The 17,523-nt window shown below is 44.7% G+C and overlaps 1 protein-coding gene across 1 annotated transcript; it reads right to left on the bottom strand.

The window, feature by feature from the left end:
* Positions 1 to 816: 816 nt before the first annotated feature.
* On the bottom strand, positions 817 to 13,225 carry muc3a (mucin 3A, cell surface associated). The gene is made up of 13 exons (XM_061031993.1): positions 13,164 to 13,225; positions 9,332 to 13,059; positions 9,084 to 9,199; positions 8,783 to 8,844; positions 8,636 to 8,681; positions 8,507 to 8,553; positions 7,858 to 7,979; positions 6,616 to 6,678; positions 5,296 to 5,467; positions 4,690 to 4,845; positions 3,772 to 3,848; positions 1,119 to 1,366; positions 817 to 953 (listed from the first exon to the last, which is right to left on the bottom strand). The coding sequence occupies exons 1-13, from the start codon at positions 13,223 to 13,225 to the stop codon at positions 909 to 911; spliced, it is 4,944 nt and encodes a 1,647-aa protein (XP_060887976.1). The 3' UTR covers positions 817 to 908.
* Positions 13,226 to 17,523: the final 4,298 nt, after the last annotated feature.

Raw genomic sequence — 17,523 nt, 5'->3', positions numbered from 1 at the left:
TGTGTGGGGGGGGGGGGGGGGGGGGGGGGGGGGCTGATTGCGCAGATTGCCCAAATCCTTGCACACAGTTTACAAATCTGTGCATATGGTCTCTAAATGAATGCGCACAGTTTACAGAACAGTAGCCGATTATATGAATCTGTGCACAATGTTTATGAAACAATGCACACAGTTTAAGTAACTTGCATAGTTTACCCCTCAATTGGAACAGATTTACAAACAGCTTCTTATTTTTTCTGATCTGATGGCCTTAATGTTACTTCAACCTTTTTGCTTGTTATCATTGTAACTTTGAATTGCTGCCAGGTCTCCTTGTTAAAGAGATCTTTAATCTGAATGTGTCAAACCAGGTCAATTAACGTATAAAGAGAAATAAACTAAATAACAATATTCAAAAACTAATTTGTAGCCTAATAATACCACAAATAATAACAATTGCCTCTCTTTGGTAAACTTGAACAAGTCCAGACACATTTTAACATCAGATATCGATTGTGATCGTTTGTGCCAAATCATAACAAATGTTAGCAGCAGACGCTTTACAGAAAGAGTAGGTCTTGACTGTACTAGCGGTTATACTACTTACAACACACTCAACACTAATCCAACATGAGCACAGCACTAAGCAACTCAAAACATTGATGTGTATTCTTTAATTTTTTTTAAATACTTCAAATGGCGGTGTGTAATTGGAAAAGAGTTACTCATGATGACGAATGAAAAATAAATAATCGGCACTCCTGCAGATCTGCTGCAGCTCAGATGAGATCTATAGACTGTGATATTGTTTTTTGACCACTGCAAATCGTTTTCTTGGTTTCTTTTTCATTTCTTTTTCTAAGGCACTTAAATAACTCTTTGTTTATTTACAGTTATATTTTCTAAGACAAAGTTTCTTGGTGTGCCACTCAGACATCCCAGGATGTCCTGATCTGAGGCCTGTTGATCCTCATCTGTGAAGAGCAAGAAAGAAAGAAACATAAACATGACGTTAACGTATCAATAAAATAATCAAAAGTGTGGAAGGATGGAGATTCTTCACATTTAAAATTTATCTTGAGACCGAGATTATCACTCAGGGCAAAAGATTGTGTGTTGGAGTGGATGTAAAAACTGACCGGCTGGTTGGCTGAGTTTCTGAGTTGACGGGCTGGACCAGCAGACTGTGAGTATCCAGCAATATTAGAAGGAGTGATGTGTCTGTGAGCTGGTTGTGACGGGGGGAACATGCCCGCTGACTGTCTGTAGTCAATCTGTGAAGATGGACGGGTCGGCTGGTAGGCAGGTAGAGGTTGTCTGTAAACATCTAGGTCCTCTAAGTGGACGGTTGATTCGCCCTGAGTGAATGTGGGGTTTCCGTAAACTTCTGAAATTAGAACAAAATAAAGGGTTAATTTAAAGACCACATACAGAGTAAATTACCTTTATCATGTAATTTTGTGTAGCAAAAAAACTGACTGATTTAAACATTAAGTCAAACAAATAAACAAACTGGTCGAGGCAGCAGTAAACCAACATCCCTCTGTGTCCTGTGAGGATAAATCTCTGTTTTTCTGAATTTAGTGTGATGTGTTTGTAGACAGTGATGTAACAGCTGTTTGTGGCTAAAACATCATCTTCCTCTGTTGGGATCCTTTCTGTCATGTTGTCACACACAGAATAACAATCTGAACCTGTCAGGGACTAAAATTACAATGTTACAGTCTGTTTCTCTGCTGCAGACGTTACAGTCTGTTTCCCTGCTGCAGACGTTACAGTCTGTTTCCCTGCTGCAGACGTTACAGTCTGTTTCCCTGCTGCAGGTGTTACAGTCTGTTTCCCTGCTGCAGACGTTACAGTCTGTTTCCCTGCTGCAGGTGTTACAGTCTGTTTCCCTGCTGCAGACGTTACAGTCTGTTTCTCTGCTGCAGACGTTACAGTCTGTTTCCCTGCTGCAGACGTTACAGTCTGTTTCCCTGCTGCAGGTGTTACAGTCTGTTTCCCTGCTGCAGGTGTTACAGTCTGTTTACCTGCTGCAGACGTTACAGTCTGTTTCCCTGCTGCAGACGTTACAGTCTGTTTCCCTGCTGCAGACGTTACAGTCTGTTTCCCTGCTGCAGACGTTACAGTCTGTTTCCCTGCTGCAGACGTTACAGTCTGTTTACCCGCTGCAGGTGTTACAGTCTGTTTCCCTGCTGCAGACGTTACAGTCTGTTTATCTGCTGCAGACGTTACAGTCTGTTTCCCTGCTGCAGACGTTAGTCTGTCTACCCGCTGCAGACGTTACAGTCTGTTTACCCGCTGCAGACGTTACAGTCTGTTTACCCGCTGCAGACGTTACAGTCTGTTTATCTGCTGCAGACGTTACAGTCTGTTTATCTGCTGCAGACGTTACAGTCTGTTTACCTGCTGCAGGCCGAGCAGATCTACAATAACAATCTCTAAACTTTTTGTACCTATCAGTCTTTTCCATCCTGACATATGTAAAAGTCTAATATGCTTTAAGACTTTAATCTTTATTAGTCAATAGTTTGATACTGTTTCCATAGCGTGTTTATACACCAGTTTTTGTTGTATGTCCTCCCTTTATACTGCATGATGATAACCTGTAGATTAGACCTAACCCTGAATAGACCTAACCCTGAAACCTCTCCCAGTGAACTTCGGACCTGCCTCTGCGAGTCCACAAAACACACAAACACTCCCTGTAGCACTCCCTTCTTTTATTTCTTAGGTTTATAATTTTCTCAATGTTAAACTTAACGGATAATCACAACCAACATTGGCGTTTCCAAAGCCCTAAGACCAAATATATTATTGCTTTTTTTCTCTATATAAACCCTGTTATTGTGGTGCTAAAACCTGACACTCCTAAAATGTCTGCAGTAAAAACTTAATTCTAACAACTGCTGCAACAAAACTCACAGAGGGAGAGAATGTGTGTGTTTGTGTACTTGTGTATATATATATATATATATTTACATATATATGTAAATATATATACATATATGTATATATATATATATGTATATATATATATATATATATATATATATATATATATATATATATATCTTGAGGGGACCTCCGTGTCGTTTCTAGTTCACAAAGAGGGGACCAGCCAGCAAAGAGGGTTCAATTTGTGACGTCCCCTCTTGGACATGCCTTAAATCATTCTAAAATCATGCCCAAACCAATACTATAGGTGTTTACGTGTTTTAGACTTAGAAGTCCACACTTTCATTGAAGAAGAAGAGTCCACGGTTTGTCCCTTGGGCGAGTGTGTGATTGTGTGTACGTGTGTAATAAATGCATTACCATTGATGTGGATTTCCGTTGTTGATGATATGTTTGATGATGAAGAAATTCGCCGTTGAGACTGACTTGCTTTTAAACAGAATTATTTATTAACTTATTTATTAAATTGCAGAATCACTGAACACGTCTGTCCAGGAGAGTCAAGAAGCCAATGATGATCTCTCTCGAACATACATTGAGAGTGCTATTTATACATAATGTCACAGGACACATAAGGACATCTGTTTCTTGTTCTTGGGTATCTCTCTGGACTCAGGGGTCCCTTTGTTTACCTTCCACTGTGGGGGATCCTATCTTAGATTTAGGCATTCCCTGGCAACTCATCACTAATCCTGCCAACAACACCTCTGAGCAAACATTCCACTGAAGGAGACTCCTTTATCAGATACAAATTCTTTACAGATGTGTGCAGTATACAACTTAAAGAGCATTATAATATATCTGTCCTAGATATTTAAGACACTTCACCATCACCGTGAATGTTTGATCTGGACCACTCAAAGTCCTCGTTCAGCCACTGATTCACCAGCTTGTCTTTTATGTCTTTGTATCTGCAGAGATAGCAGAGAAACAGTCAGATTTTATTACGAGAATAAACATTTATCCTGCAGTATGAAAAAAGTAAAATTTAACAGAACTAGAAAAATTGCATTTCCTTGCAGAAAATGCGTTGAAATGCTGAAAACTGAAATGCAATAAGAAATAGTTGAAAATGTAGAAAATGAAATAAAATAATTGAAAGCTGTTACTTTCTTGAGAAAACTTTTTTTTATGAATTGGTACTATACAAATAAGTTTGATTGATCATAAAATGCTGAACAACCTGAAAAGTAAAACTTGTTAAACTTATATGAAGGAAACTTCATCAAGGCAATAGCACGACAATAATGTCTCTGAGAGCTCCTAAAAGTATTTTTGATCAAGTTGAAAAAAGGACCAATTGCTGGATAAACTGGATAGTTTTAAATGATTGTGTACGTGATGCCCAACCAGGAAGCTGAAGGGGTTAAATATGTTAAACATCTCTTCCTGGGTTCCCTGTCATATTTATTGGGTAACATTATTCACTCCCTGCATTGACTAAAAACAGAGAATCATAATCTCATCGATAAAACAGACAAGTGAGTTAATACAAAAAAATTAACAATCCCAAAATCATTTTTTTGTACTATATGTTCAACTTTTTAAAATAAATTTGGTATAAAAATAATCTCAAACTCATAAATCTTGGACATTCATCATTTGAAGTTTACCTTCAATTAGAACATTTAGTTTGCATTATGTTTTAGAGGCACTTCTTTCAATTTATTTAAAATTTTGATGAAAATAACATCAGGACAGCTAAGCTAAAGCTAAAGTGTAGGAACATTTTACCACCGGTGAGAATCTCACCTCCTCTGTTTGTTCCTTAACACGAACGCCACCAGGACTCCCACCAGCACCAAGAGAACAGTGAGCGTCACACTCAGCCCGGCAAAGAACGCCGTCCTATGTATGGGCAGTGTGCAGTCATCGCTCAGGTACCAGGTGGAGGACACGTCCACACACCTGAAAGAGGAAGAAGAAGAACGTTAAACTAAAGAGACGGCGAGGAACAAAAAGCAACAGTTTAAACTCTCTTTAAAACTAAACCTCCTCTGATCAAACAGATAAGAAGGCGGGAATTAGATCATGTGATAAAAATATCTGGCACTGATCATGTTAATTCAAATATCTTAAATGTAAAAAATATTTTTAAATTATTATATTTAATCTCCACGTTTAAACTAAACATGAGGGTGCTGCTCAAAGCATCCTGGGATACCTAGCTATGCTAACAAAGCAACAACAAGCTCCACATGAGGTTTTCAAAGTGTTAAAATCAGCTGCTCATTGCTTAAAGTATTATCCATTTAACAAGATCCTCTTTCATCAGACGTAAAAATAAAAATATCAACATGAAACAATGCAGCAGAGGGAGACAGAAACAGGACTGTGTGACAGCGGAGTAAAACTTACTGGCAGAGCGGCCCGGTGGCTTTAAACACTTTGCACACTCCCTTGTTGTAGCATGTTTTATGCTTGTCGTGTTTCGGATGGCAGGCAGTCACACATTCTACCTTATTATTAACCTCCGCAGCCTGGTAGAAATCAGTCACATCTGCATCCTTATTCAGCCTTTCACAGGCCGCTGGTGAAAGACAAGAAGAAGAAGAAGAAGAAGAGGATGAAAACACTCGATAAGCAGTGTGCATGCAAAAAAAGTTATGGCTTCTTTATAACACCAGCAGGACACGTTAAAGAAATACCACCATGTCCTAGATACATTACCTCTGTTTATTATTAAATGTAATATTTAAATATCTGAAGCAGTGGCGGCTGGTCAATAGAGGGCACTAGGGCGACTCAACCATTTAGCACGGATAAGATTTTTAAAATCAGTTTTTAATATCGTCTGAACTGCAAAGTACATTTTGTGTAGTTATTGTATAAAAAGTATAATCTGCAATAAAAACATAGATTTAAAACCGTTCTGCGTGTCTAAAGTTACTGATTTGTGACGTGTTTCTGGTCTTGAGTGCTCGCTCTGGTCCAGCGCTCAGGGCCGCCATTGACCTGCGTTATCATTTGCTCATTTGCTCCTCTTCAATAAAAGAGATAGGAGCTTCGATGGGCGCTGGAAAAATGAACGCATTACACACCACCACTCAAAAGGAGGCAGCAGAGAGACATGTCCCATGAACTGAGCCATAAAGAGCGAGTCATGCAGCGTCACTGGATCAGAGCATTGACTGTTTATAAAGATGGATCAGAGCAGCAGACCACACGAGCGTGAGGCTGCCTCCACAGAGGAAACATATGTCTGGAAGTACGAGTGCATGTGGTGATGTTTGTTGAGTATGTTTAGTAATAAGTTAAAATTATGCTAATTCTGTTAGCCAGTTCATGGCTGAGAGTTTTGTGTTTTTGTAAATTACTCTGTTCATGTTTAAAACAAATAAGGGGCTAGAATTGAAAACTAGAAGAAAGCTACAAACCATGAGCAACATGTTTCATTCTATGTTGTGGAACCTGAACAATGAAACTCACTTTCCAATCAAATAATATTCAAATTATGTCACATGCTGAGTCTATAAAGAAGATTCTCAAAGGAATTTAAATTGTTAACATATCCTTTGAGTCATTCTTTTAAGCTTAACACACACACACACACACACACACACGAGCACACACACACACACACACACACACACACACACACACACACACACACACACACACACACACACACCCACATACACATTTTCAAACAAATACAGGAGTTATGGAGATACTGACATTGAAGATCTGGTTCTGTAGGTGTCACTGTCGGCTTCACTGTGACATCAAAACTCGGACAGTCTGAACATTAAAAAACAAAAAGATAACAATCAGTTTATTAAAATTGTGTGAATTTACATAATTATTATTTTTCAAATTTCTTGTATCAGCCGTTTATTTACTCATGCTTGTATCACAGCACCAACAAGTTCTCCAACCCTAATCAACACGTTTTTTCCCCCTACTATCTAATAGAATGGTTCTCAAAAGATGACACCATCATTATTAATTTTCTTCAATGTCCAAGAGGAGGCGTCTCCACTGGTTGTAAACAGAATTCAGATTGTGTAGAAGTCTATGATAAAATGTTTCTATAGTCAGGTGATTTATTCCCTCAGTAAACATTTTCCTAGAATAGAATAGAATATATCTTTATTGTCATTGCTATAAAAACAACGAGAAACAGTTTAGCAGCTCCTGTCATTTTCAGCACACACAGATGGACGGTAAGGCATGTCACTGCCTGTGGAAAAAACTGGTTCTGAGTCTGTTTTTTGAGTTCATGATCTCAATCTCCGGTTTCAAGTCTTCTTCAAAACAATTTCATGTTCATTTAATAAATAATGGTAAGATTTAGAGTCAAAGAGACCAGAAAGCAGGCGAGGAGTTAGAGGGGCTACCTGTGACTGACAAGCTGCTACAATGGTGACCTGAAAAATATCTTGCGTAATGTCCGATTTACTTGAAAACATTCTGTGGACTCAGCTATTTATTTTCTAAAGTAAACACATTTTGTTTAGAGTCCAACTTAATATCACAAACACTAAAATTACAGATGCACCTTGCTTTCTGAGGTAGCTGTAGCTGAAGACTTAGGAAGAAGAGCAAGGGTTTCCCTCGCTCCTCCCCAGCTCCACCCCCTTTTCCAAATACGGTTCCTTCTGGCACCAAAAACCAGAAAAGATCGAGTAAAAATGCCAAACTTCAGGATACAAACCATCAGCTATGCAACAAAGTCACATCAAGGTAGCTACCTCCACATTTGATACACAGTCTATGTTAAGAAGTCAATGTTAGCATGCTAACATGTTAAAACATGATGTTGATGTAAAATGAAAACAACATCAGTGTGTGCACATCAACCACTACTAGTTGGACTTTCCTTATCCTTATCACAAGCTCTAAATCCTCACAAAGAATTGTTTTTTTTCTAATCTTGTGTTTTCATGTGCACGCACTATTGGGAAATGTCTCTCTTACCTCGAGTGCAGCCAACAAGGTTACCAACAGCCTCCGTAATTTCTTCAGTATTATTTACATATTTATCCTCATAACCAGGGTTATTTGGAATTGCCAGGATGACATCATGTTCGACGTTAACACTGATGGGGAGAGAATTCAATATGTCAGTTTCAGTTGGTTTTAAAAGAAAATATTTAAAAAATGCAACAAATAACACAATTCAAAACATGAAATGTTGCTGAGATTATTGGGACGCTCTGTCTATTTTTAGTGTCTTTACAATTTCATTTGTTTTATTGTTTCCTGGTTAAATATTGTTAAAAATAAATTACATTTTAAGTTGCAATAAGTCAGATGATGATGAACCAGCTTCAAGGTGAGACACCGAAGCATTTTAAATCTAGTTGAATGTAACTGTTGACACTGCTGGTAGAATAAGCAGTACAGCTGGATTTGTTGTCTCATTTGATAATACATATACTGTATCTGTAAAAGCTGACACCTATTGATAAAGCAGACATACATTTTCCAGATGAGACAGGCATGGTAATTGAGATCAAATGCCCTGAGTGACGTAAAAACTTCTTATATCAAAGTCAACTTGTGATACAGCCATAAGACAGTCCAGTACATCTTTATGTAATTTGACATTTTATTATCTACTTACCCGAGTCTTGTTGGTGTGAGATCTGTGCCTTCAGCCCTTAATTGTATCTGAAATGGTATGAAAAAAACCCAGTTACATTTTATTTGATCTTCTCTCTGAACTATTGGCAATGTTATTTAAATTATTCACCTCTTCCACAGTGTTGGTTGATAATCTGCCCAATGGGCTTCCTGGGCTATAAAGGAACAAGAGAAACAATCTTAAGGAGGAGAAGATTTGCCACCAAAACCAGTTGTTTTAATAACAGTTTTAAAATCGATTCTAAAAGTACATCACCTGACACTTATGACCACCACTTCTTTAACGTTTTCTATCCTTGTTTTGTAATATTCTTCCATCTGAAAATAGTGACATAATAAAATATCAATATCTTCATGATATTTGTTTAGGTCATATTATTGTGTTTTCTTTTTATTTAATACAAGAACAAAATACACTGTGATATAAATAAAACATTTAGGGTAAATCCAATTAGACATCTCTTTGGAGAATAATCCTTTATTTCTCTTTAAATGGACGGATGTCCTGTTATTGTTTGTGCTTCTTCAGACTAATATTCTGTATCCATGTATCTCACCTGGCTGGTGAAGTTTCCAACAAATTCTTTGTATTCCTGTGATGCCTCATCCTGATATTCATCAATATATTCCTCATTGATGTCCATATTAACCACAACTGTTCTGTTGATTGTATCTGTATGGACATAGAAATGTTTCATTAAATATCAGTGAAGAATAAAGTTAAAATAATGTTTAAAAAAAACGTACAATGTTGTAAAAAAACTTACATGATTTAACATTAATTTACTATAGTTATTTAATTTACCTGGCGCAACAGTAATTTCAACATGTTCACAAACAGGTCCATTAAATCCAATGAGACATGAGCAGTTGTGACCATTGTCAATTCCTCCGTTTTGACAAATTAAAGGCTCACGAGTTGTTGGATTGATAGGTGGTGTAGTTGGAGGTACAGTTGTAGCCTCAGTTGTGCCAGGCTTATCAGTTGTGGGCGTGCCCTCAGTTGGTCCACTTGTTGCCTCAGTTGTGGCAGGCTGATCAGTTGTGGGCGTGCCCTCAGTAGTTCCACTTGTTGCATCTGTTGTGCCAGGCTGATCAGTTGTGGGGGTGCCATCAGTAGTTCCACTTGTTGCCTCAGTTGTGGCAGGCTGATCAGTTGTGGGGGTGCCCTCAGTAGTTCCACTTGTTGCATCAGTTGTGGTGGTGCCCTCAGTATTTCCAGTTGTTGGCTCAGTTGTGCCAGGCTGATCAGTTATGGGCGTGCCCGCAGTAGTTCCACTTATTGAATCAGTTGTGGCAGGCTGATCAGTTGTGGGGGCGCCCTCAGTAGTTCCACTTGTTGCATCTGTTGTGCCAGGCTGATCAGTTGTGGGGGTGCCCTCAGTAGTTCCACTTGTTGCATCTGTTGTGCCAGGCTGATCAGTTGTGGGCGTGCCCTCAGTAGTTCCACTTGTTGCATCTGTTGTGCCAGGCTGATCAGTTGTGGGGGTGCCATCAGTAGTTCCACTTGTTGCATCAGTTGTGGCAGGCTGATCAGTTGTGGGGGTGCCATCAGTAGTTCCACTTGTAGCCTCAGTTGTGGCAGGCTGATCAGTTGTGGGCATGCCCTCAGTAGTTCCACTTGTTGCATCAGTTGTGGCAGGTTGATCAGTTGTGGGGGTGCCCTCAGTAGTTCCACTTGTTGCATCAGTTGTGGCAGGCTGATCAGTTGTGGGGGTGCCTTCAGTAGTTCCACTTGTTGCCTCAGTTGTGGCAGGCTGATCAGTTGTGGGGGTGCCCTCAGTAGTTCCACTTGTTGTCTCAGTTGTGGCAGGCTGATCAGTTGTTGGGGTGCCCTCAGTAGTTCCACTTGTTGCATCCGTTGAGCCAGGCTGATCAGTTGTGGGGGTGCCCTCAGTAGTTCCACTTGTAGCCTCAGTTGTGGCAGGCTGATCAGTTGTGGGGGTGCCTTCAGTAGTTCCAGTTGTTGCATCAGTTGTGGGGGTGCCCTCAGTAGTTCCACTTGTAGCCTCAGTTGTGGCAGGCTGATCAGTTGTGGGGGTGCCCTCAGTAGTTCCACTTGTTGCATCCGTTGAGCCAGGCTGATCAGTTGTGGTGGTGTCTTCAGTAGTTCCACTTGCTGCATCAGTTGTGGCAGGCTGATCAGTTGTGGGCGTGCCCTCAGTAGTTCCACTTGTTTCCTCAATTGTGGCAGGCTGATCAGTTGTGGGGGTGCCTTCAGTAGTTCCACTTGTTGCATCAGTTGTGGGGGTGCCCTCAGTAGTTCCACTTGTTGCATCAGTTGTGGAAGGCTGATCAGTTGTGGGGGTGCCTTCAGTAGTTCCACTTGTTACCTCAGTTGTGGCAGGCTGATCAGTTGTGGGGGTGCCCTCAGTAGTTCCACTTATTGCATCAGTTGTGGCAGGCTGATCAGTTGTGGGCGTGTCTTCAGTAGTTCCACTTGTTGTCTCAGTTGTGGCAGGCTGATCAGTTGTGGGCGTGCCCTCAGTAGTTCCACCTGTTGCATCTGTTTTGCCAGGCTGATCAGTTGTGGGCGTGCCCTCAGTAGTTCCACTTGTTGCATCCGTTGTGCCAGGCTGATCAGTTGTGGGGGTGCCGTCAGTAGTTCCACTTGTTGCCTCAGTTGTGGCAGGCTGATCAGTTGTGGGGGTGCCCTCAGTAGTTTCACTTATTGCATCAGTTGTGGCAGGCTGATCAGTTGTGGGGGTGTCTTCAGTAGTTCCACTTGTTGCCTCAGTTGTGGCAGGCTGATCAGTTGTGGGGGTGCCCTCAGTAGTTCCACTTGTTGTCTCAGTTGTGGCAGGCTGATCAGTTGTTGGGGTGCCCTCAGTAGTTCCACTTGTTGCATCCGTTGACCCAGGCTGATCAGTTGTGGGGGTGCCCTCAGTAGTTCCACTTGTAGCCTCAGTTGTGGCAGGCTGATCAGTTGTGGGGGTGCCTTCAGTAGTTCCAGTTGTTGCATCAGTTGTGGGGGTGCCCTCAGTAGTTCCACTTGTTGTCTCAGTTGTGGCAGGCTGATCAGTTGTGGGGGTGCCCTCAGTAGTTTCCCTTTTTGCATCAGTTGTGGCAGGCTGATCAGTTGTGGGGGTGTCTTCAGTAGTTCCACTTGTTGCCTCAGTTGTGGGAGGCTGATCAGTTGTGGGGGTGCCCTCAGTAGTTCCACTTGTTGCATCAGTTGTGGCAGGCTGATCAGTTGTGGTGGTGCCCTCAGTAGTTCCACTTGTTTCCTCAGTTGTGGCAGGCTGATCAGTTGTGGGGGTGCCTTCAGTAGTTCCACTTGTTGCATCAGTTGTGGGGGTGCCCTCAGTAGTTCCACTTGTTGCATCAGTTGTGGAAGGCTGATCAGTTGTGGGGGTGCCTTCAGTAGTTCCACTTGTTGCCTCAGTTGTGGCAGGCTGATCAGTTGTGGGGGTGCCCTCAGTAGTTCCACTTATTGCATCAGTTGTGGCAGGCTGATCAGTTGTGGGGGTGTCTTCAGTAGTTCCACTTGTTGTCTCAGTTGTGGCAGGCTGATCAGTTGTGGGCGTGCCGTCAGTAGTTCCACCTGTTGCATCTGTTTTGCCAGGCTGATCAGTTGTGGGGGTGCCTTCAGTTTTTCCAGTTGTTGGCTCAGTTGTGGCAGGCTGATCAGTTGTTGGGGCGCACTCAGTAGTTCCACTTATTGAATCAGTTGTGGCACGCTGATCAGTTGTGGGCGTGCCGTCAGTAGTTCCACCTGTTGCATCTGTTTTGCCAGGCTGATCAGTTGTGGGGGTGCCTTCAGTTTTTCCAGTTGTTGGCTCAGTTGTGGCAGGCTGATCAGTTGTTGGGGCGCCCTCAGTAGTTCCACTTATTGAATCAGTTGTGGCACGCTGATCAGTAGTGGGCGTGCCCTCAGTAGTTCCACTTGTTGCATCAGTTGTGGGGGTGCCTTCAGTTTTTCCAGTTGTTGGCTCAGTTGTGGCAGGCTGATCAGTTGTGGGGGCGCCCTCAGTAGTTCCACTTATTGAATCAGTTGTGGCAGGCTGATCAGTTGTTGGGGTGCCCTCAGTAGTTCCACTTGATGCATCAGTTGTGGCAGGCTGATCAGTTGTGGGGGTGCCTTCAGTAGTTCCACTTGTTGCCTCAGTTGTGGCAGGCTGATCAGTTGTGGGGGTGCCCTCAGTAGTTTCACTTATTGCATCAGTTGTGGCAGGCTGATCAGTTGTGGGCGTGCCCTCAGTAGTTCCACTAGTTGCATCCGTTGTACCAGGCTGATCAGTTGTGGGGGTGCCCTCAGTACTTCCACTTGTTGCCTCAGTTGTGGCAAGCTGATCAGTTGTGGGGGTGCCCTCAGTAGTTCCACTTGTTGCATCTGTTATGCCAGGCTGATCAGTTGTGGGCGTGCCCTCAGCAGTTCCACTTGTTGCATCAGTTGTGGCAGGCTGATCAGTTGTGGGCGTGCCCTCAGTAGTTCCACTTGTTGCATCAGTTGTGGGGGTGCCTCCAGTAGTTCCAGTTGTTGGCTCAGTTGTGGCAGGCTGATCATTTGTTGGGGTTCCCTCAGTAGTTCCACTTGTTGTATCAGTTGTGGGGGTGTCTTCAGTAGTTCCACTTGTTGCATCAGTTGTGGCAGGCTGATCAGTTGTGGGCGTGCCCTCAGTAGTTCCACTTGTTGCATCAGTTGTGGGGGTGCCTCCAGTAGTTCCAGTTGTTGGCTCAGTTGTGGCAGGCTGATCATTTGTTGGGGTTCCCTCAGTAGTTCCACTTGTTGTATCAGTTGTGGGGGTGCCCTCAGTAGTTCCACTTGTTGGCTCAGTTGTGGAAGACTGATCAGTTGTGGGGGTGCCCTTAGTAGTTCCACTTATTGAATCAGTTGTGGCAGGCTGATCAGTTGTGGGGGCGCCCTCAGTAGTTCCACTTGTTGCATCTGTTGTGCCAGGCTGATCAGTTGTGGGCGTGCCCTTAGTAGTTCCACTTGTTGCATCTGTTGTGCCAGGCTGATCAGTTGTGGGCGTGCCCTCAGTAGTTCCACTTGTTGCATCAGTTATGGAAGGCTGATCAGTTGTGGCGGAGCCCTCAGTAGTTCCACTTGTTGCATCAGTTGTGGCAGGCTGATCAGTTGTTGGGGTGCCCTCAGTAGTTCCACTTGTTGCATCCGTTGAGCCAGGCTGATCAGTTGTGGGGGTGCCCTCAGTAGTTCCACTTGTAGCCTCAGTTGTGGCAGGCTGATCAGTTGTGGGCGTGCCCTCAGTAGTTCCACTTGTTGCATCTGTTGTGCCAGGCTGATCAGTTGTTGGGGTGCCCTCAGTAGTTCCACTTGTAGCCTCAGTTGTTGCAGGCTGATCAGTTGTGGGAGTGCCCTCAGTAGTTCCACTTGTTGCATCTGTTGTGCCAGGCTGATCAGTTGTGGGGGTGCCCTCAGTAGATCCAGTTGTTGCATCAGTTGTGGCAGGCTGATCAGTTGTGGAGGTGCCCTCAGTAGTTCCACTTGTTGCCTCAGTTGTGGCAGGCTGATCAGTTGTGGGGGTGCCCTCAGTAATTTCACTTATTGCATCAGTTGTGGCAGGCTGATCAGTTGTGGGGGTGTCTTCAGTAGTTCCACTTGTTGCCTCAGTTGTGGCAAGCTGATCAGTTGTGGGGGTGCCCTCAGTAGTTCCACTTGTTGCATCAGTTGTGGCAGGCTGATCAGTTGTGGGGGTGCCCTCAGTAGTTCCACTTGTAGCCTCAGTTGTGGCAGGCTGATCAGTTGTGGGTGTGCCCTCAGTAGATCCAGTTGTTGCCTCAGTTTTGCCAGGCTGATTAGTTGTGGGCGTGCCGTCAGTAGTTCCACTTGTTGCATCCGTTGTGCCAGGCTGATCAGTTGTGGGGGTGCCCTCAGTAGTTCCACTTGTAGCCTCAGTTGTGGCAGGCTGATCAGTTATTGATATGTCTTCAGTAGTTCTACTTGTTGCCTCAGTTGTGGCAGGATGATCAGTTGTGGGGGTGCCCTCAGAAGTTCCACTTGTTGCATCAGTTGTGGCAGGCTGATCAGTTGTGGGGGTGTCTTCAGTAGTTCCACTTGTTGTCTCAGTTGTGGCAGGCTGATCAGTTGTGGGCGTGCCCTCAGTAGTTCCACCTGTTGCATCTGTGGTGCCAGGCTGATCAGTTGTAGGCGTGCCCTCAGTAGATCCAGTTGTTGCCTCAGTTTTGCCAGGCTGATCAGTTGTGGGCGTGCCCTCAGTAGTTCCACTTGTTGCATCAGTTGTGGAAGGCTGATCAGTTGTGGGGGTACCTTCAGGAGTTCCACTTGTTGTCTCAGTTGTTGCAGGCTGATCAGTTGTGGGGGTGCCCTCAGTAGTTCCACTTGTAGCCTCAGTTGTGGCAGGTTGATCAGTTGTGGGGGTGCCCTCAGTAGTTCCACTTGTTGTCTCAGTTGTGGCAGGCTGATCAGTTGTGGGGGTGCCCTCAGTAGTTCCACCTGTTGCATCTGTGGTGCCAGGCTGATCAGTTGTAGGCGTGCCCTCAGTAGATCCAGTTGTTGCCTCAGTTTTGCCAGGCTGATCAGTTGTGGGCGTGCCCTCAGTAGTTCCACTTGTTGCATCAGTTGTGGAAGGCTGATCAGTTGTGGGGGTACCTTCAGGAGTTCCACTTGTTGTCTCAGTTGTGGCAGGCTGATCAGTTGTGGGGGTGCCCTCAGTAGTTCCACTTGTAGCCTCAGTTGTGGCAGGTTGATCAGTTGTGGGGGTGCCTTCAGTTGTTCCAGTTGTTGCATCAGTTGTGGGGGTGCCCTCAGTAGTTCCACTTGTTGGCTCAGTTGTGGAAGACTGATCAGTTGTGGGGGTGCCCTTAGTAGTTCCACTTATTGAATCAGTTGTGGCAGGCTGATCAGTTGTGGGGGCGCCCTCAGTAGTTCCACTTGTTGCATCCGTTGACCCAGGCTGATCAGTTGTGGGGGTGCCCTCAGTAGTTCCACTTGTAGCCTCAGTTGTGGCAGGCTGATCAGTTGTGGGGGTGCCTTCAGTAGTTCCAGTTGTTGCATCAGTTGTGGGGGTGCCCTCAGTAGTTCCACTTGTTGTCTCAGTTGTGGCAGGCTGATCAGTTGTGGGGGTGCCCTCAGTAGTTTCCCTTTTTGCATCAGTTGTGGCAGGCTGATCAGTTGTGGGGGTGTCTTCAGTAGTTCCACTTGTTGCCTCAGTTGTGGGAGGCTGATCAGTTGTGGGGGTGCCCTCAGTAGTTCCACTTGTTGCATCAGTTGTGGCAGGCTGATCAGTTGTGGGCGTGCCCTCAGTAGTTCCACTTGTTGCATCAGTTGTGGGGGTGCCCTCAGTAGTTCCACTTGTTGCATCAGTTGTGGAAGGCTGATCAGTTGTGGGGGTGCCTTCAGTAGTTCCACTTGTTGCCTCAGTTGTGGCAGGCTGATCAGTTGTGGGGGTGCCCTCAGTAGTTCCACTTGTTGCATCAGTTGTGGCAGGCTGATCAGTTGTGGGGGTGCCTTCAGTAGTTCCACTTGTTGCATCAGTTGTGGGGGTGCCCTCAGTAGTTCCACTTGTTGCATCAGTTGTGGAAGGCTGATCAGTTGTGGGGGTGCCTTCAGTAGTTCCACTTGTTGCCTCAGTTGTGGCAGGCTGATCAGTTGTGGGGGTGCCCTCAGTAGTTCCACTTATTGCATCAGTTGTGGCAGGCTGATCAGTTGTGGGGGTGTCTTCAGTAGTTCCACTTGTTGTCTCAGTTGTGGCAGGCTGATCAGTTGTGGGCGTGCCGTCAGTAGTTCCACCTGTTGCATCTGTTTTGCCAGGCTGATCAGTTGTGGGCGTGCCCTCAGTAGATCCAGTTGTTGCCTCAGTTTTGCCAGGCTGATCAGTTGTGGGGGTGCCTTCAGTTTTTCCAGTTGTTGGCTCAGTTGTGGCAGGCTGATCAGTTGTTGGGGCGCCCTCAGTAGTTCCACTTATTGAATCAGTTGTGGCACGCTGATCAGTAGTGGGCGTGCCCTCAGTAGTTCCACTTGTTGCATCAGTTGTGGGGGTGCCTTCAGTTTTTCCAGTTGTTGGCTCAGTTGTGGCAGGCTGATCAGTTGTGGGGGCGCCCTCAGTAGTTCCACTTATTGAATCAGTTGTGGCAGGCTGATCAGTTGTTGGGGTGCCCTCAGTAGTTCTACTTGATGCATCAGTTGTGGCAGGCTGATCAGTTGTGGGGGTGCCTTCAGTAGTTCCACTTGTTGCCTCAGTTGTGGCAGGCTGATCAGTTGTGGGGGTGCCCTCAGTAGTTTCACTTATTGCATCAGTTGTGGCAGGCTGATCAGTTGTGGGCGTGCCCTCAGTAGTTCCACTAGTTGCATCCGTTGTACCAGGCTGATCAGTTGTGGGGGTGCCCTCAGTACTTCCACTTGTTGCCTCAGTTGTGGCAAGCTGATCAGTTGTGGGGGTGCCCTCAGTAGTTCCACTTGTTGCATCTGTTATGCCAGGCTGATCAGTTGTGGGCGTGCCCTCAGCAGTTCCACTTGTTGCATCAGTTGTGGCAGGCTGATCAGTTGTGGGCGTGCCCTCAGTAGTTCCACTTGTTGCATCAGTTGTGGGGGTGCCTCCAGTAGTTCCAGTTGTTGGCTTAGTTGTGGCAGGCTGATCATTTGTTGGGGTTCCCTCAGTAGTTCCACTTGTTGTATCAGTTGTGGGGGTGTCTTCAGTAGTTCCACTTGTTGCATCAGTTGTGGCAGGCTGATCAGTTGTGGGCGTGCCCTCAGTAGTTCCACTTGTTGCATCAGTTGTGGGGGTGCCTCCAGTAGTTCCAGTTGTTGGCTCAGTTGTGGCAGGCTGATCATTTGTTGGTGTTCCCTCAGTAGTTCCACTTGTTGTATCAGTTGTGGGGGTGCCCTCAGTAGTTCTACTTGTTGGCTCAGTTGTGGAAGACTGATCAGTTGTGGGGGTGCCCTTAGTAGTTCCACTTATTGAATCAGTTGTGGCAGGCTGATCAGTTGTGGGGGCGCCCTCAGTAGTTCCACTTGTTGCATCTGTTGTGCCAGGCTGATCAGTTGTGGGCGTGCCCTTAGTAGTTCCACTTGTT

This window comes from Labrus mixtus, chromosome 23, assembly GCF_963584025.1.
Source record: "Labrus mixtus chromosome 23, fLabMix1.1, whole genome shotgun sequence".
In the NCBI taxonomy this organism is placed as follows: Eukaryota; Metazoa; Chordata; class Actinopteri; order Labriformes; family Labridae; genus Labrus; species Labrus mixtus.
The sequence above is the reverse complement of the archived record's forward strand: the minus strand, read 5'-3'. Positions and strand labels throughout refer to the sequence as shown.